Source organism: Phalacrocorax aristotelis, chromosome 8 (genome assembly GCF_949628215.1).
Source record: "Phalacrocorax aristotelis chromosome 8, bGulAri2.1, whole genome shotgun sequence".
NCBI classification, from domain to species: Eukaryota; Metazoa; Chordata; class Aves; order Suliformes; family Phalacrocoracidae; genus Phalacrocorax; species Phalacrocorax aristotelis.
The window spans coordinates 36,202,762-36,228,672 of record NC_134283.1 but is presented as its reverse complement, the minus strand read 5'-3'; the positions used below and the strand labels follow the sequence as shown (position 1 = coordinate 36,228,672).

Below are 25,911 nucleotides of genomic sequence, written 5' to 3'. Positions count from 1 at the left end.
GGCAAAGAAACCAGTGACAAACAAAATGCACTTAATGCACATTCCAGTTGAGTAGGTGCTCCAGAGATGAGCAAATCTCGAGTTTAAATCCACTGGGCATTATGGTGGGGAGAGCAAAGAGCAGCTCTGCTCATGCCTTCCAGGAGACCTGACCTGCTTTAAGCTGAGCGGTCTGGAGCTGACAGTGTTTTGTGCTCCACGTCTGATCATTTGCCAGCATTGTGCATTTTACTAAACTTTATGTTGATTGCACCAGTCATAATTTACAGTGATCAGAGATCCAGAGAGTTGTGTTAGCCCCCGACCAGTGTGTGCAAACAGACCTCTGGAGCACTTCTGGAGAGAGCACTGAGCATGCAGCGGAGGCAAGCCATGCTCCTGGAGCACGCCAGCAGGGCAGGGGCTCCTGCAGCCCTTGGGAGGAACGACCCCTCTCCATCTGGACAGACACACACCGTTACGCTCAGCTCACACACATCGCATGCCCCACAGAAGCCCATCCCCACTGCCGGGTGGGGAAGCACCAGCACCTCCAGCTCAGAATCCTGCATCTCACACTCTAATATCCACTCACCACACGTCCATCCCAATGCAGCACAAAATCCCAGCGCCTCTCCAGGGACCAGGGCATCCAAGAAACCCACAGATGGAAAGGAGGGGACAGGGAGAAACTGTTTTTAAGACATTGCAGCCCTAAACAAATTAAACCATTTCAGAGCCTTTTTAAATGCTAATACAGCAATTTGCTAAGCGATTTATGTTCCATTTTGACATTTGCAAAGTGAATTAGATGCAAAACCCCACTAGTTGTAGTTCTAACACTTACTAATAAGAGATTTACTCAAAAATAATGGAAATGCGGGATCTCAGTATTTTCACATATCCAAAGTGCAATCACAGTAAAAACATTCAAATGTGCTCTAAAGCACTGACTTCCTCTGGAAAAAGAGAGGCTTCTATAGGTTTGTATTTCCATTTATCCTGTCAGGATGAAACGTCACAGATATATTTTAGTTATGGCTTTAAGTTAAAATGAATAAAACCACAACAAAGCAAAAATGGGAGGATACGCTTTATAACCAGAGCCTGCAAATATCCGAAATTTTCCAGTTTTGAGGAGAAAGAACTTACTCTACCCAGAAGCATCAAATCTTTACAAAAGACCTATTTGACTTACAATTCAAAGAATTTATTTAAAGACACTGAAAAAATAATTACTACTTCAAATCTTAATTTGCCTAAAAGCAAACACCAAAAGTCTAATTATAGCTTCTATAAATGAACAGACCCACCATCACATGTGCTTAAACAAGTCCACTCTCTGACCAGGCATCATGGTGCACCCCCAACGTCTTGCGCTTCAAGGAGGCAGACGTGCACACTACAAAAAAAAAGGCAGTTTTTGCCCCAGGAAAAGAAGAACTATTATCAAGAGTTTCACTCTCTAAAAACACAGCAAAACTCCTTCCTTATACAATGGCGAGAGAGCCGGCCCCATCTCCTGTGGATTTTCTGGAGCACACTTAACACCTTTCTCACAGCACCAGCTCCCAAAACCCGGCATGCTCAACGATGCAATGAGGACATCCAACTTCAGCAACTCCCTGTTCTTAGCACCATATGTTTGGTCATATTTTAACGGCATCTCCAAGGGGGGTTCAGCTTTTATTTTGTGTTGCATTTCTTTTGGGAGAAAAAGGATTAAAAGAAAAAAAAAACCAGAACTCTTCTCCCATCTCTGACTTTGCTGTCTTATTTGTTCAACACAGGACACACACAGTGGGTTTCAACTCCCACAAAGAGCGAGGCTGTTTCATACTATGGCCTTAGGCCTCTATTAAAAACAATTTAGTTCACACAAGCCCTCTGAGGACTGACAAGCCCAACTGCTGCTGCTTGCGGAGCACTGGCGTGCTCCATTTTGTTCAGTGATTGCTTTGAGTTTTGCAGGAGACATCTCTCCCATTTGAAAATGTTCTGAATTTAACATACTAGATGGACCACTGCCTTGCAGAGCACAAGAAGAACAGGAGAGCAGATCCACTGAGGCAGAGCGATGGTCCACCTGCCTGGCTGCTGAAAGAAGTGGTGCTGTACAAGGAGTACAGGCAGGCTTGGCCATGCTCAGTGATCCCTTCTGCTTGTACATCCCCAGCATTCAGAAATGCTGTTTGCAGAATATGAGCAGGAACATCCCAGCCTGTTCCCTTTAGCATCCGTTTATAGACCTATTGTCTATTAATTGTCTATTAATGCATTTAATCCCTTCTGTTTCTACCCTTCACGCTCTCCTGTGACAAAAACTTCCAGGAGTTCACTACATGAACATGAAGGATGACTTTCCTTCACCCATTTTAAACCTATCTATCTCCTGCTATTTCCACCAACAGCACCCTGGCTGTGGGAGCTGGTAAACAACAGTCCTGTGTTCAGCTGAGGCTCTACCTTCCTGATGTGAACTTTGATCCCGCTTTCCTCTCCTAACGGAGCAGCCCCAGGCTTTCCAGTCGCTCCTCATGAGGCAGCTGCTCCCTCTCCTTCATGGCTTAGGTTGCCCTTCTTCAGATGTCCCCTAACTCCAACATGTCCTTGAGATGTGGAGACCAGAACTGCACACAGTGCTGTCGATGTGGGTGCACCAACACTTTATATAACAGCAAAATGACGTAAAACAAATCTCTTGTTCTTAACACCCTTCCTTATGATGCCCAACGTTGCTGTCTTCTCTGGCTGCCCCCACGCTACGAGATGACGATTTCAGAGAACTGTCAGCTGCAATTCAGATCTTTCCTGAGCTGCGACTGCCGGGTCAGAGCATCATGACGTTTTAAGGAAAGAGAGCAGCAGAGGGGCCTGAACAGGAAAGCAGTTTGTGACTGACAGTGCTTTCAGATTGTCTTCAACAATTTTGAAACCCGGTGAGGTACTGACACCCTCGCACACTTATTTTGGAAGTGCACCAGTCTGTGCACACACCACCTGGGGAGCAAAGAAGTGACAGTCTGCCTATTCAGAAAGGCAAACTTCACCCTTAAGAAGGGCATTCTCTGAGAGCTGTGCATCCCCAGCCACATCACAGCCTTTCTGCCAGAGAAATAATCTCTAACACAAAAAATCAGAAGCTGCTCAGCACCAGTTGCCTACTTCCCCAGCCCCACACTCGAGACCTACGTGCAATTTTTCTTTTAGCAGCAAACTTTGTTCTATCCAGCTGCTGTTTTGTTCTCTTCTTTTGCAATCCATTCTCTTCCTTTGACTCCTGCTGTAATGGAAAAAAATATGGTGAGTGCATACAACATGTACAAAATACTACCAGCCCCCTCACCCCCACTACTCAGACACAAACACTGGTTCAAGAGCAAGCCTCTATTTGTGTGAAATTTGAATTTCTAACATAATTTAAGCATATTCTGTAACTATTAAAAGCTGTGTGATAAGCATAACGAGCAAAAGAGCTGCAGACTGACATAAACAGAGAAGTAGGAGAGACAATAGACTTCATGCCAGTCACCACCATGCACGGCACCTGCTGCCCATGATTTCAGAGAAAATTTGTTTGGCCTTGCAAAAACATTGGTATTTGTAAGCACACAGAACAGAAAAACAAAACCTTCTCATAACTGAACAGCGCATACCTGTAAGCCAGGACTGTTTCCTGCCGTGCAGCTTCCAGTACTCTGCCCAGACAATTTTAGGTGACCAAAACCAAAATCCTAACCATTTTGGGGGACCCACACTAACGCACCTCGAGGGCAGGACAGCATTTACTCCTGGTGCTATTCTCTCATTGTATTACCACAAGTGTTTCATTTTGAAGCCTGGATACTTCAGAAATTTGTCATCTCAGGGTCCCCCGGCATAATGTCTGCACAAACAACCAAAGTGCTTGCTGCTTTAAGCACACAAACTGCAACAACAGTCACAGACTTAATTGGCACACATTTATGCAAGTTGCTGTCCTAACGGCTTAAGCGAGGGCGTACACATTACCGAAGGTTGGCACTGGACCCCTTCCAATTTGTCTCTCTATATCAGGTAGAATTAGCATCAAATGCCATGTTTCAGGCAGAGACCCATGCCTGGCCGGGAAGGGGGTTCACACGACTCCGTCTGCAGCTGTAGTTGCTTTTGCTGTCCATGTGACTCATGGCAAACTGGCCACACACTTGTGCCTCATACCACCTCCTGTGCCAGGAGCAGGGCTTCAAGATGGGACATGTGCCTTGTGTTACTTTAATGCAAATGGATACACTGCTTATTTTCAAGTGCAATCTATTTCTGCTGTCGTTGCCCCTGTTTCTGCACTTCTGAAATCCTTTGGACTACACTTCCACACTGAGTTTTGTTCAAGATATCTCCAGCTTTAGTGTTAGCTGTAGATTTTATTAATGTATATACACCACTTGCTCCCTCTTACAGATCATTAATGAGGATGTTAAAACACACACAGACCCAATATTGATCCTTTTGGCCTCAGCTTTACATCTCCCCCAAATGAGCCTCCCTTCGGTTCATCACTAGCTTTTGCTGACAGTGTTTTAGCAGGATTTCAATCCAGGAATGTTACTATCTAGACCAAATTGAATTATTTATCCAGCTAAGATTTTGCAAGACATACTATTAAGTGGTTTCCTGAAACCCTAATACATTACAGCTTTTACATGCCCTAATACCTACGCCATTCCTCACTTCCACTGATTTAAGAATCAGCTCACAACAAGGCAGCAATCACACTCAGCAAGTCCCCACACACACTCATTCTCGCACCCAAGGGTTTTTTCCTTTGACTGATTCCTTCCCTCTCTACCCAGCCTGGTTTTGGTAGCCCATTTCTAAGATCTGCCTCTGTCTCCAAAAGGCTGCTTTAGCGCCAGATTCTTTCTTACTAGAAGATGGATGCTCTCTACTTCTGATCCTGCCTAGCTCACGCTTAGCAGGTAAAATCCTCTTCCAGGGCCCCAGCATGTCGTCCTTCTCCAGTATTCCATAAGTCACAGGTTCTCCTACTCCAAATAGCCCTGCCTTGGTCTGCAGCAGCAGCCCCATGCTGACTTTGCAGGCAGTTCACACCTAAGGGAGTGGGGAATGGTTTGCAGGATCGTATCAGAGTCATACTAGGATTATAAACTGGATGAGGTTAAGCAACAGGTCTCCTACTCTCCCCAAGAGCCCTGCCTAACATTGCTAAACCTACTCCAGCTTAAGACAGGGGCAATTTAATCCTAGCAGGCTCTGTAAATCCCCAGCTCTTCTCTCCAGGCATCAATCTTCCCCTCATCACTCCTGCACTTGCTGGAAGGTCAACCCTGACACTATCATCTGCAGCTCTCTTCCAGGGCACGGGCATGATTCATGAGCACACCAAACTTTACATGGCTGCCAGCGTCTGCTCTGTGCACAGAGACACACATTTACAACATGCACCACAGGACAAGACAGGACTCCAACACCTCCAGGGCTTGGAGGGGAGCGGCATGCCCAGTGCCAGGCAAGCTGCCTGGTTTCAACACACAGCCGAGTATGTGCCCCAGTGCCCTGTGCTGGGTCCTCAAGAATCTCAACATTTGCAACAGTGGCAGGAGCAAAATTATTGCAGGACACATGTTGTACGAAACTTGTACATTTGAGAAAGATATTTAAATTGCCTAGCAGTGTTCTACCGAACAGCCACGGTACAGTGAACCACTGAAGCAAATCCAATTAATCCTGATGGGCCAAAATATCCACACACATCTCAATTCCAAGAATTCTTAAATCTTCTTTATTTTTAAACCCAGAAAATAAAGCATACCTTTTAATTAGGATTTATGGCTGTTTGTACCTCTGCTGGGAGAGAGCCCCGCAGGCCCCAGAGTGCTCTGCATAAATGCAGGCATGGATGGTAGAAACAGAAGGGGCCAAGAAAATTCAGAGAAGACAACAGGGCTTGCCTTTCTGACCCAACCTTTTAATGCTCACCTGTCTACAAGGATAATAGGAACTCAGGAGGCCACTCAACCAACTGCCTTTCTAATAAGATCACTAGTACAAAAATAATCTTAATCAATTAAAATATTCCCAAACTGCAGCCAATACTCTTAGTTACAAGGTCATCTCCAACACACAACTTCCAAGGGAAACTAATTATTATAGCAGAAGCGAGGTGGGAACTGCACACCTCTGCTCAGTGCCAGCCTGGATAGCATCTCTCCTCCTTTGCCATCAATTTAAAGCAAAATGGCCAGAAGGAATCCAAATTCTCTTCCTGTGTGTCAGGCTTTACAGTTTAATTTATGATGCTCTCCTATGAGCAATTTCACTGTCAGCATTGTACACAGATGAAGAAAAAGACAGGTTTCCAAAGTTCCCTACACATTTAGTGGAAGGCAGCCACTATTCTTGTTTTTTTAACCTGCTTGGTTTCACCAGACAGCAGGAAATCAAATCCCCATTTTAAAAATGCTTTTGCACGTACTTAAGAGAACCTAATTCTGCCAGCAAAAACAGATACAGCTCCACTCGCTTCTAAAAGCCTGTAAATGGAAACCAGTAGCCAGCCTCCCACATACTGCTCCCTCAAATCCACAGCATAAACCACAGAAATCAGCTTCTACTGATTCAGGGAAGGAAAGGCTAGAGAAGAATTTCTCCGTAGTTAACAGTGCAGACTGCAAAGTCAAAAGGTCTGGGTAATTCTACTGCTCAATGGCAGTTGGGACCATCTAACAATAGGGCACAGCCAAACACCACACGTCCTGCATGGGAAATACACAGATGAAAACCAGATTAATTTATTTTTAAAAGCCAATTAGATTTTGGAAGTGCCATGTTTGGCCCTAGCCAAGGCTGCTGCTGAAATTAATATCACACCCTACTTTATTAGTCTCTGACTTCAGTTCAGAATCTGTTTCAGCTCTGCTCTGTCTTTCAGCTCATTAGAACAAATCTGCTGGAAGTGGAGACTTGAACAACAAGACACAACAGTGCTCGTGCCAGACGTGTAGCTCCTGACACACGGGAGGGAGGCCTCTGTAGAAGAAAGGGCTTTTACTGGGCTGCAAGGAGCCTGGATTCAGACCAATCTGATTTCTGAGAAGTGAGCACAGCAGAGCCGCCAAGCCTCTGTGGGAGCACACTCGCACTGCCTTCTCCTCTGGGAACTCGAGGCACTGGGTCCCTCGGTACCACAGCGGAGCCCATGGGGACAACCAGGTGCTGCAGCAATACTCCCACATGGCTCTGCTTCCCTCGGATGGTCAGCAGTGTGAGGTGGGGACTGCCATCCTAGCTGTGACATTTCCAGCACCATCTTCTCCATAGCAAGGTGTCCCTCAGGCCATACCTGGTTCCAAGATGAGTGCCTACTGCCACAGTTGATGGAGCACAGGACAGGGTGGGGGCTGGCTGTTCCAGGCAATGCCCAAACACTCCTCCCTCTTCCTAGCAAAACCAACGTCTGATCTAGAACATCAACACACACTGCTATTTACCCAGAATGTGAGTATCTCCAAACACAGGAATGCTCAGGCAAAGCGATGTTCCACACCAAAGGGAAGACAGGTGCTGGATGCCATGCAGAAAGAGGTGGCACTGTCACCCTGGAGTCTTGTCATGTTCCCCAAGGGCTGGCAGAAAGAGCTTGTGAGACTTCGTGTAAACTCTATGAGTGGAGGCAAGTACTCTCAAAGCTCCCAAAGGATCTTACCCAGGAAAATCAGAGCCTTCTGATAGGCCTCACAGCAGATCAGCAGTGTTTTGGGATCAACTGCACTGAAGGCTGCCGATCGTCAAAGAGGTTAGCACAACTACTGGGCCTCTGGCTGTGCTCAATGGTTTGCTTGGCCAGGCCTCTTGCTGGGTGACAATCACCTTTCAGACATGGCTTCACAGAGCCTTGGGGGTCAAAGAGGCTTTATCAACAGCCCAGTTCAAGAAGGAGGCTCATAAGACAGACCAGGAGCTGCTATGCTTGGAGAGAGCTTCCTCGGGCATTCTTTGAAATAACGTGTATTTGTGAATGACCACCCATCTTCTGGCATGGGCAACCAATTCCCCGCAGGATTTAAAGTGTCAGGGGAGACATGAACCACTTTGCTCATTCGTCATGTCTGTGTTTTAGAGACATAGTCTGCACAAAGAAGGTCATCTCCTCTTCTTTCCACAAATCCAGAGAGACTGTTCTTATTTCATCTGACCCTTCCAAAAGAAAAAACCAAACCCACACAACAAACCAAACCACAAGTATTTCCTGAATCCAGATTATATATGGCAGAGATCAGAAAGCCCCATGTCCAGAAAACTTCCTTCTGATGCAGCTCTGCAGATGCCACAGCATAGACATGAGCAAAGAAAGAAAACTTGGCAAAATAACATGGATGAGCTTGATAATCCAGCATGACTGAAAAATTCCTGGGAGAGGCAGTCTGCCAAAGATCATCAAAAGTGAGAAGCTGGAGGCTTTCCAGGTGCAGCTGCTACAAGATCTGCTGGTCTGGAAGCAGAACTAGGGACTTGTTCTATAGATACCTGCCAAGAGACTGCCAACGAAGAAAGCCATCGAATCAATGATGCCCAAATTGTCCTTGTAGCTTTTGATTCATAAGGAACCATGTCCTAACAGATGCAAGATTAATTGAGAATGTATTGTTCTCTAAAATTGCTATTGATCTGAGCTTCCCACACCTCTTCTTGAACACATAACAAGGTCTTACTAGAGCAAGAACAACAGTTACAAGGTTCAAAATTGAAATTCAACGTGATGTACACTGAAGAGCTGAGACAGTTATAGAAGCCAGACAGTTATTTTTTTGAGATCCCAAGTAAATCACTTTTTTGGGTTTGATTTTGCAGAAAACAACACGACAAGAGACTGAGGCACTGGATCTGGAAGCTGATGACTCACAGAAAGAAAGAGACTGAACTGAATAAATCCACTCATTCAACTGACTGAACTGTTGTCACTTAAACAGAACCTAATTGGTTCTTTAACGGCCTCTCTGAGCACATCCTTTTCTGTAATATGACTGATTATGCCAGTAGAATTTATTGTTTATAGACAAACTTACAGAACAGTCAGGGAGCCTAACCTTTTTATAGATGTGTTTTAAGAGACGTTTGTTTCCTCTTTTTCAGATACGTGCACATTGAGATGAATAATTGCAGACAATAACAGGTCCTGATCTTTTATGTACTGCAGCAGCTCTTATAGCTGCTGATTTCTTTTTTCCTTATAGGTTTCACAATAAAGGCCAGTGATGCAGCAGACATCTGAAGTTAACTTAGCATATTGCAGAGCTAAGGGTTTAACCCCACTGAACTATTACTGCCATATGTTCCATTTCTTTCAGGGAATTTCCCAATGGAAAAGAATTCAAACAATGTGAAGAAGAAAACATCCAATATCATTTGCCCTACAGCTTCTTACTGTTTATTTCTAGTGCTTTTCCCCTCCTTACATGATAATCGCCTTATTGCAGAGAAGCATGCTGCAGATGTGGGAGCAAAAGGGACTTGATTTAAGATCTACAGATTGAGAGTGAACTGAAATGCTTTTGAAAATGGTAGAATTACAAAAAGCAGCTTAGGATCCCCAGTCACCAGCAAGACAGAGCAAGACAGTCATATATTAAAAAATTTATTCTAATAATTTCCTCTCATGCACCTCACTAAGTTGAGGACAGATTCTCAGGGCTCTGGGTTTCCCACAGGCAGGAGTTCCTGCACTCATCCCAACATCAGTGTAACAGACACAGACATTTCAATCTTTTAGGGTAAGGCTGATGTTTGTAAGACAACACTAGGGATCACTAATCTGAGCCTTTATGTATTAGCCAGGCGCACCCACACCACAGTTCACCTTTACACCCTATGGAAGTGGGTTAAAAACTCAGGCTTCTGTAATTCAGAATCAGTTTACCAGACACCAGCTCTCTCTGAGCTACTTGCAAGCCTGTGCTCTGAATCATTTTCTTATCTATCTGCACATAATACAGAATCATGTTTCTATGGTTTAGCTGGAAATCGATCAAATAAAATTATGAAAAAAAGATTTGTAAAGGGATTGAGGAAAGGTTACTTTCAAATTACGTTTCAAATTCACTTCTGAGAGGATTTAGTTATCAAATCCCAGACTCATAACTCACCCTCATGAAGCACGCCATTCATTACCCAGTCAAATAGGATTTGATTCATCTCATATGTAAGAAAAGGAATGGCACAATACCCTCTGTGCAAAGCCTGACCCCAGCACATACCAGCGCGGAATGCTCGGGCATCCTCCTGCAACAGCAGGGCCCAGCACAGGCTCTGGACACCACAAGCTGATCACTGACCTCTCCATCACTGTCAGATATAACAATAAATGCATCCACAAAACTGCGCTGCCTCTTGGCAATGGCTGTGTTCCTTTTCTCTTCCTCCTCTTCCTCCCCATCCTGACCTCGAGAGTCCAGGCCCTCTGTGGGCTTCTTCCTCCTCGGCATCCTTCACTCTGAAAGACAGGGAAAGATTAAAAGCCATTTGTTTCTTTCTGCTTTAGATTTCCCCTAACAGCCATCCTTCTTTTGCTCTTTTTAGGCAAAATACCCTAGGCATTAGAACCTTATTACAAAGCATGGTGGATTTAGTATTACTGGGAGCCACATGTACTAGTCACCACTCATCTAGTTAAGAATACTTGATTATAGCTGATTGCTAAAAAGGCGTTTCAGGGGAACAGCAACACAGTCCACAGCACTCTGAATGCCCTTGCTCCAAAGCAACAAGGCCTTCCTCTTTGCTTCTCCTGTTAAAACTCCTCAGCAAACTGCTCCAAAGCATCACTTCCCAGCAGGTCTCTCACCCCCCCACACAACCTGGAACTTCCCCTCCTCAGCCCCACAGCTTCACGGTCCTGTTGCAGAACAAACCAGGCTGTGGCAGCAGACCAAGCTGGAGTTTGCACACCAGAACAAGAAGCCACTGCAGCACAGCCATTTGTCAGCTTTTATGTTCAACAAAACAAGGGGGAAAGGCATGTTCCTCAAAGGATGCTGTTTTGCTCTCAGCATAGCAGCTCCGTGGAAGGCTGCACCAGCACTACAAAAAGGGAGAACACAGGCAATGGCAGTAGGCAGGTTGGAAACAAGACAACAGGTTTATCTCACAGCCCAGATTTCTCAATGAGCAGCAGCCTCCGGAAGTCCTCCGCGCAGACATGCCCGAACCATTCATATTAAAGAAGGCACTTGACAAGCAGTGAGGAACCTGCTGAGCGTTATTAGTGCAAACCTGAGTGCTCTATGAGCAGCACAATTGAGGGCAGGTGCCCACACAATGCAAGCTAGTACTTCAGCATCTCCTTTCCTTGCCAGCCCATAGACTGTTGGAGAGAGATGCACAACAAGCGTTAGCTGCTTTGATCAAAAACGACTCAGACAAGAGGATCAGGAAGAGATCTTGTGGAACAAGAGCAGCAGGACGAGAACAGCCGGACACAGCAGAGAGATTTTCCACCCTTTCCTGTCTACGTTTGCCATTCGGCAAATAACTCGACAACAACATTTGGTGCTTCCTGAACTGTGATATAAGAGCACCTTACAAAGCAGGCTGAGCACAATCAGCTCTGTTTAAGTTAGAACTAAACACATGCGGAGTGGTTAAGCAACAAGCCCCTCGTAACACACCAGAGAACGGCATAGCTGAAAAAGCAAGTCAAGTCGGCCGGTTCCCAGACCAGTGTCCTTCCACAGGATCATTCTGCCTTCCTTTAAGATCACTGAAAAAGCTCAAGTGTGCTGCTTAGATCCAAAATAAGAGTAAGGGAAGATGCAACAAAGACCCTAAATTACCTGATATAGAGCCAAACCCTCCTCTGTAACACTACAGGATTCCAAAGAGCCCAACCGCTGTGTAGAAATGCTAACAAGCAAGAAGTTCAAAATCCCCATCAGCACTAAGAACAGCAGTGCACTGCTCCATCTACAGTCCAAGGCTGCAAGGTGAGGCCGAGAGGAATACATGCATTCCCTTCCCACTATCTGCAGCCTTTAAAAGCTCCCTTAGTCTCTCTGCCACCCTTCCTTTGCAAATACATGCACCCACATGCCTAGAGACAAAAGATGATTATCCCGGTGAGTCATGATTTGCACTTAAGGTTTGCTCAGCCCTCTGAAGACAGAATATTGTACTAATGGCATGCACAGCTCCAGAAGTAACTGCAACCACCACTGCAGTCCACAAATGTTGGTCTGTTTAGGAAGGGGAAATAAAAACAATCACTGCTTTTGGAAAAACACTGACTCTTGCGAAACAAAGCTATTCTGCTCCAGCTGAGCTGAACTCAGCTCTTGTTGGAATATCCCAATTACACTTTCTCCATTTTTTTTGCTCCAAACGGACAGATGAGCCAAGCCTCACACCCAGCTGCTGAGAATTGCCCCCACAAAGGGCATCCATTGCGGTGAGGAACACTACCTTATCAGAAAAAAAAATACACAAACAGGCGTTTTGGCACGACAATGGGGAGGCGTGTTGGAGAGGCCTGTGCCTCCAGTACATAAGCCTAAGCAGGGTCACTCTGGTTTTGGAGAGACAGCCTGGAAACCTTTTTACCACCAAAACAAAAGCAAACAGCAACAAGCGACTGCCACACTGTTTTGTTTTTTTGTTGTGTTTTTTTTTTTTTTTTTAAATCCTCACTGGTATCACCAGCTCTCTGACTGCGATACATCTTCTGCTTGATGCATTGTGCTAAATAAGAGATCACTGAGAAATATCAGCTGGAGTTATGATGAGTCACCTACCTTCAACATTCAAAGGAAAGGAAAAAAAAAAAAAAAAAAATCGAAGAGATGTAACCACACAACTCCCACAACGCTTCTGAAAATGAAGGGACTTGTGGCAAAGAAAGTCTCTGTAAATGTAACTAAGGGAACAAGACAAGCAAGAGATCACTTGTAGCTGTGCTAGTCTGAGGGTATGAGCGGCAGAGTAGTAATAGCATTTTTTAGACAAGCTGGTGTAACTGAGGGAAGAAAACACACATCAGAGCACACACACCCTCTTCAGGTAGGGGAGTTAAGCACAGAAGCTTTATTTTGCTTTTAGCGCTCTTGGAAAGGACAGTTGCTAGTACCTGAGGTGATGATACCTGCTTTCAGACTCAGCAAAAAAGGCCAAAGACTGAATTATCTAAAACTACTGTGAGCTTGGCTCACTGACTCGTTTTCCAGTTATGCAGGGTTTTTTCCAACTCTGAATCTAAGAGAATTTTTTTGTAAATGCTCTGACAGCAAAGGTGACCTCCTGACAAGGGACTCACACGTGCCATGCTTCTCCAGTCACATTTTTAGGGATATCCTTGAAGATCCCCAACTTGTGATTATTTGTCATTTTCCCTCTCATCTATCATTTTGATGAATCAGAAAGCAATTACCGACAGAATAATTCTAAATCTTGACACTGCAGCTACAGACCTGCCAAGCTGTGACAGCTTGAAAAATGCTTGAAAATGAAGCCAAAAATGAATGACTCTCATCCCCGGATGAGTTTCTGAGCCGTTTGAGACACATGCTGTCGCTTTGTAAACAACTCCCCCCACCTCAGGAAGAAAAGGCACGATGCTCCCCGGCAGCTCCGCGCTCCCGCAGGTCAGCGCTGCACAGCTCCCTGGAGATGTCACCCCGGAACCTCGGCTCGACCCGGCACGCAGGGCGCAGCTGGTGCTCTGCGACCGGCAGGACACGAGGGCTCACAGCGCCACAGGGGGAGAGGAATTGTTTACAGGATTTATCCATTTATAGAGCTGGCTCTTCACGAGAAGGGACACAGGGACCGCAGAGGCCACGCGTGCCCGAGCACTGTGCATCTGCAAACACCGCTGAGCTCTGCGGGAGATGCTAACTACTCAGCTTCCCTCCAGCCCAGCCCAAGCAAGTCCTGCTCACAACACCTCTCCCTTCTCCAAGAACAAGCCCTGCGTGGGGGGGAGAGCAGCCCTCTCCCCAGCACCCGTCCGAGGTCCCCCATCCCCTTCCCAACCCGCTGCCCTCGGGCACGGAGGGCTCTGCAGGGAAAGCGACAAGGGAAGGGTCAGGGCTACTCCGCAAGCGTTACCCTGGGGAGGAAGCAGGGGGGTCCCGGGTGGGATGGGGGGTGAACCCGGGAGGAAGGGGAGCAGCCACAGGCGGGGTAAATCAAGGTGAGCTGGGGCTGCCCCAGGAGAAGCGGAGGGAGCCAGCCCTGGCGGGGGAAACGGGAGGGGCAGCAGCTGTTCCCGGGGGACGCCTCAGGAGACGGGGACAGGGCAGGGCTCTAGGGGGCCGGTTTTGGGGTGCCCTCCCCGGGGGCTACTCTGAGAGGGGAGTTCCAGGGTGTCCCCAGGGGAAGAACCACAATACCAGGTTTCCCTCCAGGGCAAGGGACTGGGGAACAGCCCTTGAGGGGAAGGATACTGGGCGTCCCTTCCCCCCGGGGACAGGGCTGGCACTAGGGGGCCGGTCCCGGGATCACAGGGGGCGTGGGCCGGTCGGTATGCTGGGGGACTAGCCCCGGGATCCCCCCCGGGGGGAAAGAGACGACTCCGGGCCGGAGGGGTTCGGTGCCCGGCCCCGGGAGTCCCGCGGCGGACTGACCCCGGGCGAACCCCGGGGCAGCGGGCCCGGCGCGGAGCGGTGCGGCAGGCCCCGCGTGGCACAGGTACTCACCGGGCCCGGGCCTCCCGCGGGCCGGCACCCCGCCCCCACCGGGCCGCCCCGTTGCAGTGGCGACAGGCGGCGGCGCCGCTGCCTCCCCGCCGGGCCGCCCCGCCGCCCCGACCCCGGTCAGCGGGTCTCTCACCCGCACTCAAGTTGGCGGCGGAGGCCTCATTGCCCTCACCCAAAATGGCGGCTGCGGCTTCGCGGTGCCTCACGTGACCAGGAGGGGCAGTGAAGCGGGCGGCGCCATGTCGTGGGCGGGCCCCGCCGCCTCGGCCTGAGGCGCGGCGGGAGGTGCTGGCGCTGTCGCCATTTTCTCAGCTCGGAGTTGAGCGCCGTTTCCCTGGGAGAAGGCGAGCACCGTGTGGGGGGAACCTTCACCTGCCCCTCTCCTGCGGAGCGTCGGTGCCACAGGAGTTACCCCTAGGCTTAACGCTGTCACTGCAGTAACTGCCATGTGTCATTTAAGCGCCTGCAAAGACTGGACGGCGGCGAGGGCGGGCAAGCGGGGGCCCGAGGAGCCGCCGCCCGTGCCCACAACAGGCATGGCCGCCACCGCCTCCCTTTCCGTCAATGGAAGGCGCTCTCGCGAGAGGCCGCCCCCACGCCCCCCCGAGCCCAGCAACGGAGGGGCGGCCTCTCGCGAGAGCGGCGGGAGGCGGAGAGGGGCGGGGCCGGCGGCGGCGGCGATGGCGGACGGGGCGGGTAGCAACGGGGACGCCGCGGGGCTGCCGGTGGGCAAGGAGGCAGGTGAGGAGCCGCGGGGCGAGCAAGCCGGGGCGGGGGGGCGGCCGGGCCCCGGTCGGTGCCGCTGACGCCCTGGTTGTGCCCGCCTCCCCCCACCCTCGTTATAGTGGACCGCCTGATCCGGGAGAACGGGCACATCTTCACCGAGGCCCAGTGCAAGGTGTGCAGCGCCCTGCTCATCTCCGAGTCCCAGAGGCTGGCCCACTACCAGGTAGGGAGCGGGAAGCCCCCGCCGCCACCGGGCATGGCGGGGTGCTGAGCACAGGGGTGCTGAGCACAGGGGTGCTGAGCCGTGGGGCGGGCGGGTTTCTCTCTGCTTTCTCCAGAGCAAGAAGCACGCTAACAAGGTGAGGCGGTACCTGTCCATCCACGGTGGAGAGGAGCTCACCCACGGGAAGAAGATGAGGCTGGATGCAAAGCAGGTGAGGGGGAGCATAAATAACTGCTGAGTGGGACCTGCTGGGTTAAAGACTGTTGTGTGGCCTGGGTGTCTTTATGAATGAATGAAGAAAATGCTCTTGGGAAGGGCATTGTGAGAACTGAACAACTCGATGGCAGGTGTGTTGCCAGGCCTTGTCTTGGCAATCATGGTTCTTGCTGCCCTTCCCAGTTAAGCAGTCTCCCTGAGTACATCTTCCCTGTTTAAACACGCGCACATTGCCTTTTAATTATAGTCTTGCTTGAAAGGGCAGGGAAAAGCAAATAAGAAGGACAACTTGTTAGGAATATGATTGTATAACCTTTACCACCACAGAGAATACGTTGGGTTGAGCATCTAGTCGAATTCTCTTTCCAAAGCAATCCTGTTTTGTTTGGGTTTTTTTTTTTTTTTACTTATTTAGCTTTCCTTGGCCAGTAACTGGGGTCTGTTTGTCAGTAAAGGCTCTGTGTTCCTCTGGGCCATTGTCTGCCCTGTGACTCGTTTGGGAAAGTCTACTTTTATGATTGCTTCAGCTTTAATCCCTAACTCTCCAACATTTGCAGCAGCGGGGAGGGGGATAAAGGCAGATGCCTTCTCACATAGTGTTAGGCTTAGGGAGGAGTGCTGCTGCCTGCTCCATTGGCATCATGTTGCAGATGACCCAGCTGATAACAATGTTTCTGTTGCTTGGTTCACACCTGGCAGCGTAGAAGGCTGCCTGTTCCAATTCTGGCAGCCACATGCTTAACCTCGTCCTTAACCCATGCAGGCCAGGGCTGCACCTCTGCCTGGAGCGGTTCCCTAACAGATTAGAAAAAGTAATCTGGTGCAAGAGCACTGACCAATGAAGGAGAGGATGATGCTGCATTATGGAAGCCCTTCTCAGTCACACTTCTTCAACTGAACACCAAAATGTCTCTAATTACTTCGTTTTCTTAGACCCCCCCCAAGCCTTAGTATTTCTTCTCATAACAAGAAGGTTGGATGAGGTGACCTGCAGAGGCCCCTCCCAACCTCAGCCACCCTGCGATCCTGTGTGCACAGGACAGCAAGCAGGAAGGCAGCAGTGGGGAAGACAGGAACAAGTGTTGTCCCATCTGCAACATGACCTTTTCCTCTCCGGCTGTGGCAACATCTCACTACTTGGGCAAGACTCACGCCAAGAACATGAAGCAGCAGTCCCCCAAAGTGGAAGGTATGATTGTCTGCAGCGCCTTTGTGTTGTACCAAGGGGCTGTTCAAGCAATAAAAAAGTTAAGAGGTTCATTGGACCCCAAGTGTAAGCTCTTGTGAGGATGTGCGTACTCTCTACCGTGAAACAGAGTAAGCCAGCAGTGCACTTCTAGAGACATGGCCTCTCTCAGCAGCCTGCTTGGTGGGCTGGCATTGGCTAAAAGTGATGTGGTTTTTTGTTTTGCTTTGTTTGGGAGAAATGCAGCTTGCAGCAGTGTTGTACCCATTCCTGTGTGCGGGGACCAGGAGAGAGCCACTCTTCAGGGAGCATGACGTTGAGCTGCAGAAATGCCTGTCACAGGATAGGATGCTCGCTAAAAGCTTACAGGGACTGAAGTGACTGGTGAAACTTCACTAAGGCAAATTCATTAGGGCAGCTCAACTACAAAGGTGTAGCCTTTGAAGTTCAGGGACTTGTGAGCTGCAGATAGCTGGGGACTGGGAGAGTGTGGCTAGGAAGGATCAGTATGTGCTTGTCCTGACCTTGTGTTTTTTCCTGTGGCAGCTGCCATTGACAGCTCTCGTGACAGGATACAGTCCAGGTAGACCTCGGGTGTGGCTGCCTGTGTGCTCCATCCCTTTGCTAGCAGACAGAAAGGCCCATTGGGTGGAGAGGGAGACCCTCTGTCCAGGAAGAGCAGGGGCAGCTGGCAGCCTGGGGCGCTGTTAGGTGGTCAGGATGGAGGGAAAACACAGCTTTTGAGTGCATCTGAGGATGGTGGCTTGTGCTGGCTCTGAGCTGGGATCTTCCAGGCAGAAACTGTCCATCCCGGGGTATCCTCATGTCTTTGCTAGGTTATGTGCACACAGCGAAGCCACCTCTGGGGTCAGGGTGGCCCGTGGGATGTTTTTGTTCTTTGCAGCCCTTTCTTTTGGGTATGAGAGGAGCCTTCAGGAAGGGGTGGATATACACAAGTGGTCTGGTGCGTACCTGCTGTTTCGGCACTCGCTGGTCTCTAGGGAGCTCTCTGGTCCTTAGAAGGTTCCTCACTCTGGTCTTTGGTACCCCATAATGAGAGGGTGCAGGTTTCCCCATCACACGGAACAGCTGCTTCTCACCTCTCTGTAGATTCACTCCATCAGACCATGTCCCATTCATGCTATTTCTCAGGCAAAACTCCTCATGACATCAGCTCAGGATCAAGTCCTGCAGCTGCACAGCGTTTCCAGAAACCCGCTTGCCTCTGCTGTGCAGGGGCTTGTACCCGTGTTCTAGCTGGGTGGTAATAATAGTAGGTGGAAGCTCATTCGTGTCCAGCATTTCTTGAATATAGCCATGCTTAGTTAACTCCACTAAGGAGAAATATGCAAATCTCTTGGGTTTTTTTTCAACCCTGAAGGTTTTACTGGCCTACTTTGACTTGTCTTACCACATGCCTTTCAATTCTGTAGTATTAAGGGAAGAGGTAGGAGTAATGTGAATTTATCTACATGTCTTATGTTCTCTGTCTGAGTTTGGGTTTTAGGTGTAGCGGATTTTTTTTTTTAATCTGGGTTTTGGGGAGATAAAGTGACTGTTTTCTACCTCTGAGTTCTGTGACTGACCAAGAGTTCGGATTCACCCTACAGAAGCTGTGTCCCCACAGAAACATCCTGCTACCCTCTCCACCTCTACTGTGTCTTCTAACGAAGAGAACAAGGACATTACTGACCCAGACAAGTTCTGTAGCCTCTGCCATGCCACTTTCAACAACCCCCTTATGGCAAAACAGCATTATGTAGGCAAGAAGCACAGAAAGCAGGAGACCAAACACAAGCTGATGGCACACTATGGCCGAACCCCTGATGCACCAGCATCGTCCTTCATGGGTGAGTTCTCAGCAGGCAGGCTAATAAATAGCTGGAGAGCAGGGCAGGAGAGTAGCAGTATGTGTCTGACAGGTCTTGGGACAAGAGAGTCCATGCGGAGGGAGCAGGGAAGAATTCTTGTGGTGGGGATCTTGATTATCCACCTCTACACTGTAAGATTGGTTTGGTTGGTGTTGTAACCCCCCTGGCAGCAAGAGAGGTTTTAGACTGTAGCTACTTGTGACAAGCTTTGGGCTGTGCTTTGCAATGTTTTCTAATCGGGGTTGTGTCCTTTTTATTCTCTGTGTGGATAATCCAGGGATTTTGGCCAGTACTGTTTCTAGCTAGGTGGATTGCATCCAAAATAGAAAGATAAAAGTGGCATTTGATGTTTAAAAAATGTCTTTGGAGGTGACTAGCCAAAGATGGAAGAAATAGGTTTAACTGCACCTGCTGCTTCAAAGCTCATGAAAGCCAGAGAGATTTCTCCCTTCATGCCTTTCTGCCTCTGTGCGGGCACTTCCATCTGATGAACTAATGCAACTCTCTCTGGAGCAAGCAGGAAAGTGGGGGGGAAAAAAAGAGAGCTATTAAGGAGGAACTTCAGGCAGACAGTTAAAACTCATTTGGTTTATGATCTGCTGCTTATGAGCACTTCTACATGATGAAAGCCCTTGGAGTCCAGTGAAAGCATTAGGAGCTCACAGTAAACTCCCTTGTTCCTCCCAGTAGCCTTCTGTTGGACCAGGAAGTCTAGTACCTGCTGAATGCTTGAGGTAAATAATAAGCAGACAAATCATCTTAAAATCTTCAAGGGTGTTTTCCTCTGTCATAAAAACCCACACAAGCAGAAGATTAATTATTCTAATTCTTTGCAGGCCACCTTTAGATACTGGTAGAACTTTGGAAAAATGAGGCTCAATTATCCAAGTAATACTCTCTCCCACATTGCATAGTCGTGTGGGAGATGGGAAAGGTGCTTGGTATCTAGCATTCTACATCTGCTCTTTACCTAATTAGTGGAGCCTGATGAATGGTTCAACTTTAGTGTGACTCAGGCGCTGACAGTGGCAGGAGCCCCAGCCCAGGCAGGCTGGGTAGGTGGGCAGTGACCTTGCCTGCATGAGTGATGTCTCCCATGAAGTGCTGGCAGAACCAGAGTACCCACATCCACATCTCCAAGGCACTTAACCTGTACAGGCAAGGTTTCAGAGCCTGGGCCGTAATCAGGGGCCACGCGGATGCGATGGGCTGCAGTCAGGGATGTTTTCTCTCACTGTCTTTGCCCATCTCTGTGTGGTGACAGCCACGCCTGTCCCTAAACTCCTCTCTGCTGAGATCTGGCTGGCAGCAGATAAAGATGTGCTCTTCGCAGTGCAACACCGAGGTGTTCTTCTGCTTAAAGTTCCTCTAGGAGCCACCCATTTGGGGTGCAGGAATGCCATTTAGACAACTTGTGCACACACGTGTTTGCTGGATTTGCAGCAGAGAGATCTTGACCTCTGTCATGCAGGGAGGCAGGCATAAGGGCTGTAACTGCCTCTCTGACCTTTCCCGCCCAGGTCCAGCTCTGTTCTGAGAGTTGAATGACCCACTAGAGTCTGGAATCTCTCTGAGGTGCAGCAGCCAGGTGGGGAAATGTCTGCTATATCATGTGTTGTGCATCTCACTCAGTGAATTATGCTGCTCTGCTCCCCTGGGGTGGGTCTCCTCTTTCACCTTAAGGAAATGTTTTCTTTGTGAGACTCCCAGGCAGAGCCCTTCCCCAGTGAGCCAAAATTCAGGAGCGCTTAATGTCTTGAGGACAACTGCCAGGATTTTTCCATGTTAGAGACTCTTGTGCTGAGCTGTGCTGCCATGTTCGCCTGTTTGGTATCTGTGACCTCCCGAACTTTCATTCCAGCTGCAGTTGTCATGTTATGCAAAACCATTGATCTGTCTAGTACAACTTTTTTTTTTGCAGTTAACTGATAGACTGACTTTAACCAAACTGAGTGAGGATAGAACTTAATATTCTCAGTTGGCACCTCAGCAAGGCTTAGCAGAACACTGCACTGTGGAACTGGACATTGTGTGTAATCTCTTCTGGCTGCTTTTTTTTTTAATTTTATTGAAACGCTTTAAGCTTACAAATTAAGTATCTCCCTCATTTTCTGTTATGTGATGTACCAATCAGGAGAAGCGGGAATTTGGGAGAGTTGCAAAGGCAGCATAGGATCAGGTTTGGTGTCCTAATGATGAGACTTTCATTGTGTCTTAATATTGTGAACTGTTTATAGGAAATGCATCTTCATTTTTATAGATAAACAAACCCATGTTCTGAGCAGGAAAGCTTTTCTGGCTTAGTGACTGGCCGATACATGGTAGGGTAGTGGGATTCTGTGACCTCCCCGCCTGGTCAGGCTATTGACTTGCTATTTGTCTTTGTTTAGCGGTTGTTTAACACATCAAGTGATGGATTATCTCACTTGTTTCTACCTCAGGCACCAAGTTGTTGGCTAGCTGTGTGTGCTAACATTGATGTCTGTTTCAGCTGGGAAGGGGTACCCCTGCAGCACATGTAACATAGTACTGAACTCCATAGAGCAGTACCAAGCTCACATCAGTGGCTTCAAACACAAGAATCAGTAAGTAACATTCTTGTCTAAGTGTGTTTCCAGCCTCGCTGTTCAAATTAATGGCTTAAATATAACCTAAGAGGTAGTTTTGAATGTGTACTTCCAGCTGACTTGCAGGCAGAACAGCAGGGCTTGTGCAAGCTTGCTGTTTGTCCTGAAGCAGACTCACTTCGGCAGCTCCCTCTGCAGACAGCTCTGAATGCTGCTGAAGTAGAAGTGCCCTGCCGTTGCTTTTGGTTGTCGATGGTTCACCTCAGTGTGGACCTTTGCAGTGAGCAGATCCAGCCTGACACCCATTAAACACCGTTTTTCTAACAACTGAGATTTTGATTTAATTAAAGACTGGCTCAATGGAGATCTGTTTGCCATTCTAATCTCTCCTGGGGTTGCTTGTCTTAAAATTTGGCATGTAGTCAGCACGCTCCAGAAACCTAGACTATATTCCTGAACTTGTTCTCACAGCTAGTGAGTTAAATAATGGTATCCCCTGCATATATTATTAATCTGAAAAATTTAGGCTGCCAGATGATTAATACCAAAAATACTTGTTCTGGACACTGTCAAAGTTCAGATCTCTAATTTCAAAGCCTTTGCTAAAAGAGGATCATTAATGAGATGCTTACAAGAAAGAGCTATTAGGAAACCCTACCTGCAGTGAGGATATACTCCTAGCCAAATTTCCCAGAGAGGACAGGTGGAAAGCTGGGACCTCTTATTGCCTATCTGGAATAACAGCCTCATGATCCCTTGGCTCTCTGGAGTACTTGGTTGGAGGACACATCCTCCATCTGTCATCCTGGGAAAGTTTCAGCTCCTGAAAGGCACAACCGGATCAGTGAAAAGCAAGTGTCCCATTCTAAATAGATAACATTGAGGATGTTCCCAACACGCACACATAAATGTTCCCTTTAAGGACATGGATGTTGTCTGAGCTTTTGCAACCACACAACTCCCTTTCAGAAGCCTGCTTCTGGATTCAGCCATTCAGTCCTGTTCCAGGCCAATTTCTGCAGTCTGAAGAGAGCCAGGATACTGGCTTTGTAATGGGAGCTCATTAACAGTCCTTGAACTGTGCAATAGCTAATTCTGCCATGCTAAAGGTGTCTGTTTACACACACACAGGGAGGGCAAGGATGCACTTGGAAGCTTTTCTGGCAAGTTGTTGATTTGGCTACAGTACGCTGTTGCTCCACTGACAGCCATGCCTGCTGAGCAGTGATTGCAGCTGGCAGATTTCAGAGCATTTCTGACTTTTTTTTCCCTTCTCTTTCTCTTGCTCCCTTTGATGTCCAGGATGCCAGGAGCAGTGCCGGTTGTCGGACCGTTTCCACCACAGCAGTACGTCCGGGAAGAGTCAACTGCCCCAGGAGGCTACAGTTATTTCAGCCAAGACTTCTAGAGCAAGCTGCAGCACTCTTGTTGGAGTTGTTGGTGGCCCAAGAACGCACATCCTTTGCCAGCCCACAATGGTTTCATTATCCCTCTGGATAAGCAAAGCCCTACCCTCCTGTATGCACCCGTTGAGCAGAACGGGGACTGAATCTGTCAGAAAAAGAATCCAGCTGGAAGAGACTTGCTAGACAGCAAATACTTCACTCCCTTAGAGTAGTTTTCATTGTGTAATTGCTTCCTGTGTAGGTGGGTGTGGTGTGAGAGGAAGTGTGTATCTGGTATAAGGAGGGTTTGGCAACAGGCTGGTAGCGGCCACCTCCTCCCTCACCAGAGCGAATAATGCATTCCTGCACCTGGAGGGCCAGCATCTCATAGTCAGAGGTGGCTTTTGCTGGAGGAGAGCTCCTAGACTGTAGCAAGCAGTACTTAGGCAGCGTGGATGGGACGCTATGCCTGTTGTCTGGCTTTGTTCAGGCCTAAAATAGGGAATAACCTGCGTGGCATCTCTTTCTGTGCCTCCTCCCGTCCGGTTTGTGTGCAGAATGCCATAAGCTACTGCCAACAGAGCTTTGTGCAGTACCGCAGCTGTTGGTTCTGGAGCTGGGTTGTTTGGGTCTGTCTAACAAGTAGTTACAACTTGTGGTGTGCAAACTGCTGCTGGTGGGAGTGGAGGGCTGCGAGAGGGGTTAGGGCTCCTGGCTCTCCTCAGCCCTCTGATCTGATGATTTCCACGTGGAAGGAAGTAACTGTTTAGCCTGGTTTCCTATGGAAACAGGTGTACGTGATCATTCACCGTGTGTGTCTTTACCCCCTGTCACTTACACCAATCTCAGCCAAACTTGGCAGTGGTGGAGATCTCAAAGATCTTAATGCAATCAGCAGAGGAAGGCAGAGCAGGGTGAGTTCATCGCTAGTTCTGTCACGGTCTGCATGGAAGTGCAGCGTTTTCCCTGCTGCCACCAGAATACGCTGGGGAAGGAGTGTTTTAAGGGAAAAGAGGGAATAAATCTAGATGCAGCAGAAAACTGTAGTATAACTTGGTCGGTTTGTTAGCTGACTGAAAAGCTACAAATCCTTTGGAAACCTGCCTTCGTTAGTCCTTCATTAGATGCTACTTGCCCAACCCGTCTCTTCCAAGTTCTTAGACATTTGTATCATCCTGGAAAAGGGATGTTCTATATTTCAAACATGGAAATTAAGACTGATGGTCTCTTCATGGTGCTGATGTACTAGATTGGTTAGAAAAGGCCCCGGAAGGAATGGCAGGCATCTGAGACTGCTGTGCGTTTTGGACAAGTTCTTTAGATGTTTTGCCTTAAGCTAAGGCATTGCCTGTTCTCTACTAGCCCACTGCTAGAGCCATGTGTGTTGGGCTGGCCTCGTGTTCAGTGCCAGTGCTCTGAGTCAGGCACCCTGCAGCTTTGTCCCAGCATCAGCACTTCTGTGGAGCTGAGCCTTTGCTAGTCTGTGGCAAACATCCTGCTGTTTTTCTTCCATGGGGCAGAAGGATGCAGATGTGGCCCCTCCAAGGACTCCCTGCCTGGTGGGGCTCTGTGGGGCTGGCGGGGGTGCGGGCGATGGCCGCAGGCACACAGCACTGCCAGGGTGGGCTGAGCCAAGCTGCTGCCTCCCATTGTGTGGCCCTGGCAGCTCCTGGAAGGCGGTCTGGGGTCCTTGACTCCCAGCGTTGTGTGCCAGCAGAGCAGCTGACGCCTTCACAGGGCTGAGAGCCAGGCTGCGGAGGCACTTCCAAAATCTGATGTGTGCACTGGTCAGGTTAAGGAAAGGGAGAGAGAGCTGGTTGCTGATCTCAGTGCTTGGAGTGAGTGCCTTCCCTTCCCCACCCCAGGCTGTGCATGAGCTTTGTTTTTCTTCACCCTGCACAGAATCTGCCATCTTCCCTTAGGACAGGCTCCTGCTGGTCTGGGTTTGCCTTCCTAATGTTTTCCAGTCTTGCACCACTGCTGCGGTTTGACCTTAGTCGCCTGCTACAGAGGGAGTCCTTTTAAACCTTGCAAGCTGATCAATGAGCAGAAAGTTGCGATGAACTGAAGGAAGCATTGTGCACCTGGTAGCCCTGGATGGCCTCCAACTCCGGTCTCTGCTGCTTAGCTCTCATCCTGCTGTACCTGAGCAGGTGCCCGCTAGATGTGCTATGCATCGACACCAAGAGGGATCCATTTCCAGCACTGCCCAGTCCGGTGTGTCACTCCTGTCTGTGTACTGACAGTTTTGCCTTCCCCTGTACACAGTGTTTATGTATCTGCTGTTTCCCTAAGGTGAAGCTCTCCAAATAGAGTGTTTATTACTACTTTTGGGTGCTGTCTTTCTGCTAGAGCCCTTCCTGGGGTTTTGCAATACTTCAAAGAACAGGATGCAGACACCTTTGAAATATTCAGGAGGGGTGGGAGGCTTGTGTTCCCATTTGCCCTCCTCGAGGACTTGCTGTCATCCCATGGCACCCTGAGGTCCAGACAAAGCCCATAAGTGCCTTTCTCTGTGCTGCTCTGGCAAGTCAGCGAGGCCTTGGGCACACCGCAGTCACCAAGGGGAAGACAAGACAGTCTGGGCTGGGAGACTGCTGGCACTTCTGCAAGCTGTTGTGCAGCTTGTGCTGAAAACATCCATGACTGCCGCAGGATGCTGGGCTGTTCCCTGGCACTGCAAGAGCAGCGCAGGAGCAGTGTGATGGCAAGCGTGCGCTGCTGCTGTCTGTTCGATTGAGGGCAGCTCGCTTGCTGGAGCAGGCTCAGGTGTCTGGGACCAGCTGTCCTGCTCCTCTGCAGGCAGAGCTATGGCAGAGTGCAGGGGACCAGTGTCCTGACGAGCAGTGCAGGGCCTTGTGCTGGCAAATGAGGGTGGCACTGCCATTAGCCATGTGGCTAGTGCTGGGAGGGATGGGCTGTGTCTGCCTCCCGTGGTGCATGGCTCTGCCAGGGCAGCATGCCTGCCGCTGTGAGCCTGTCCCTCACTGACCCCTTTCCCTCCTCACAGCAGGGCCGTGGTGTGTCTGGCAGCTCCTGGCCCTTCCATGGGTGCAGGTGCAGGGTAGGTGGCA

General features: G+C 48.8%; 2 protein-coding genes across 13 annotated transcripts in view; one reads left to right on the top strand and one right to left on the bottom strand.

The window, feature by feature from the left end:
• The window catches only part of UIMC1 (ubiquitin interaction motif containing 1), a 39,662-nt gene extending 24,792 nt beyond the window's left edge, over positions 1 to 14,870 (bottom strand). For 7 of the 11 annotated variants that reach the window (XR_012662130.1, XR_012662131.1, XM_075102524.1 and 4 more), the window contains exons 1-3: positions 14,664 to 14,826; positions 10,311 to 10,468; positions 3,172 to 3,262 (exon numbers count right to left, since the gene is read on the bottom strand). Coding sequence is in view for 9 of the 11 variants with exons in the window: in XM_075102524.1 (XP_074958625.1) it covers positions 3,172 to 3,262; positions 10,311 to 10,460 (241 nt within the window). In the remaining 2 variants the exon portion in view is untranslated. Of the gene's footprint in view, positions 1 to 3,171; positions 3,263 to 10,310; positions 10,469 to 13,558; positions 13,708 to 14,663 lie in introns of those variants that run through there. The other 4 variants (XM_075102526.1, XM_075102530.1, XM_075102527.1 and 1 more) reach the window with 3 other exon arrangements.
• Positions 14,871 to 15,000: 130 nt separating this feature from the next.
• Positions 15,001 to 25,164, top strand: ZNF346 (zinc finger protein 346). 2 transcript variants are annotated; one of them, XR_012662132.1, is made up of 7 exons: positions 15,001 to 15,404; positions 15,509 to 15,612; positions 15,728 to 15,823; positions 16,867 to 17,017; positions 18,625 to 18,864; positions 21,327 to 21,470; positions 22,755 to 25,164. XR_012662132.1 is itself a non-coding variant. In XM_075102537.1 (7 exons), exons 1-7 carry the CDS (start codon positions 15,110 to 15,112, stop codon positions 22,858 to 22,860), a joined length of 1,086 nt encoding a protein of 361 aa, XP_074958638.1. In that variant the 5' UTR covers positions 15,001 to 15,109; the 3' UTR covers positions 22,861 to 25,164. The 2 variants fall into 2 exon arrangements, 1 of the variants encoding a protein (XP_074958638.1); XM_075102537.1 differs by having other exon boundaries at positions 21,377 to 21,470.
• Positions 25,165 to 25,911: the final 747 nt, after the last annotated feature.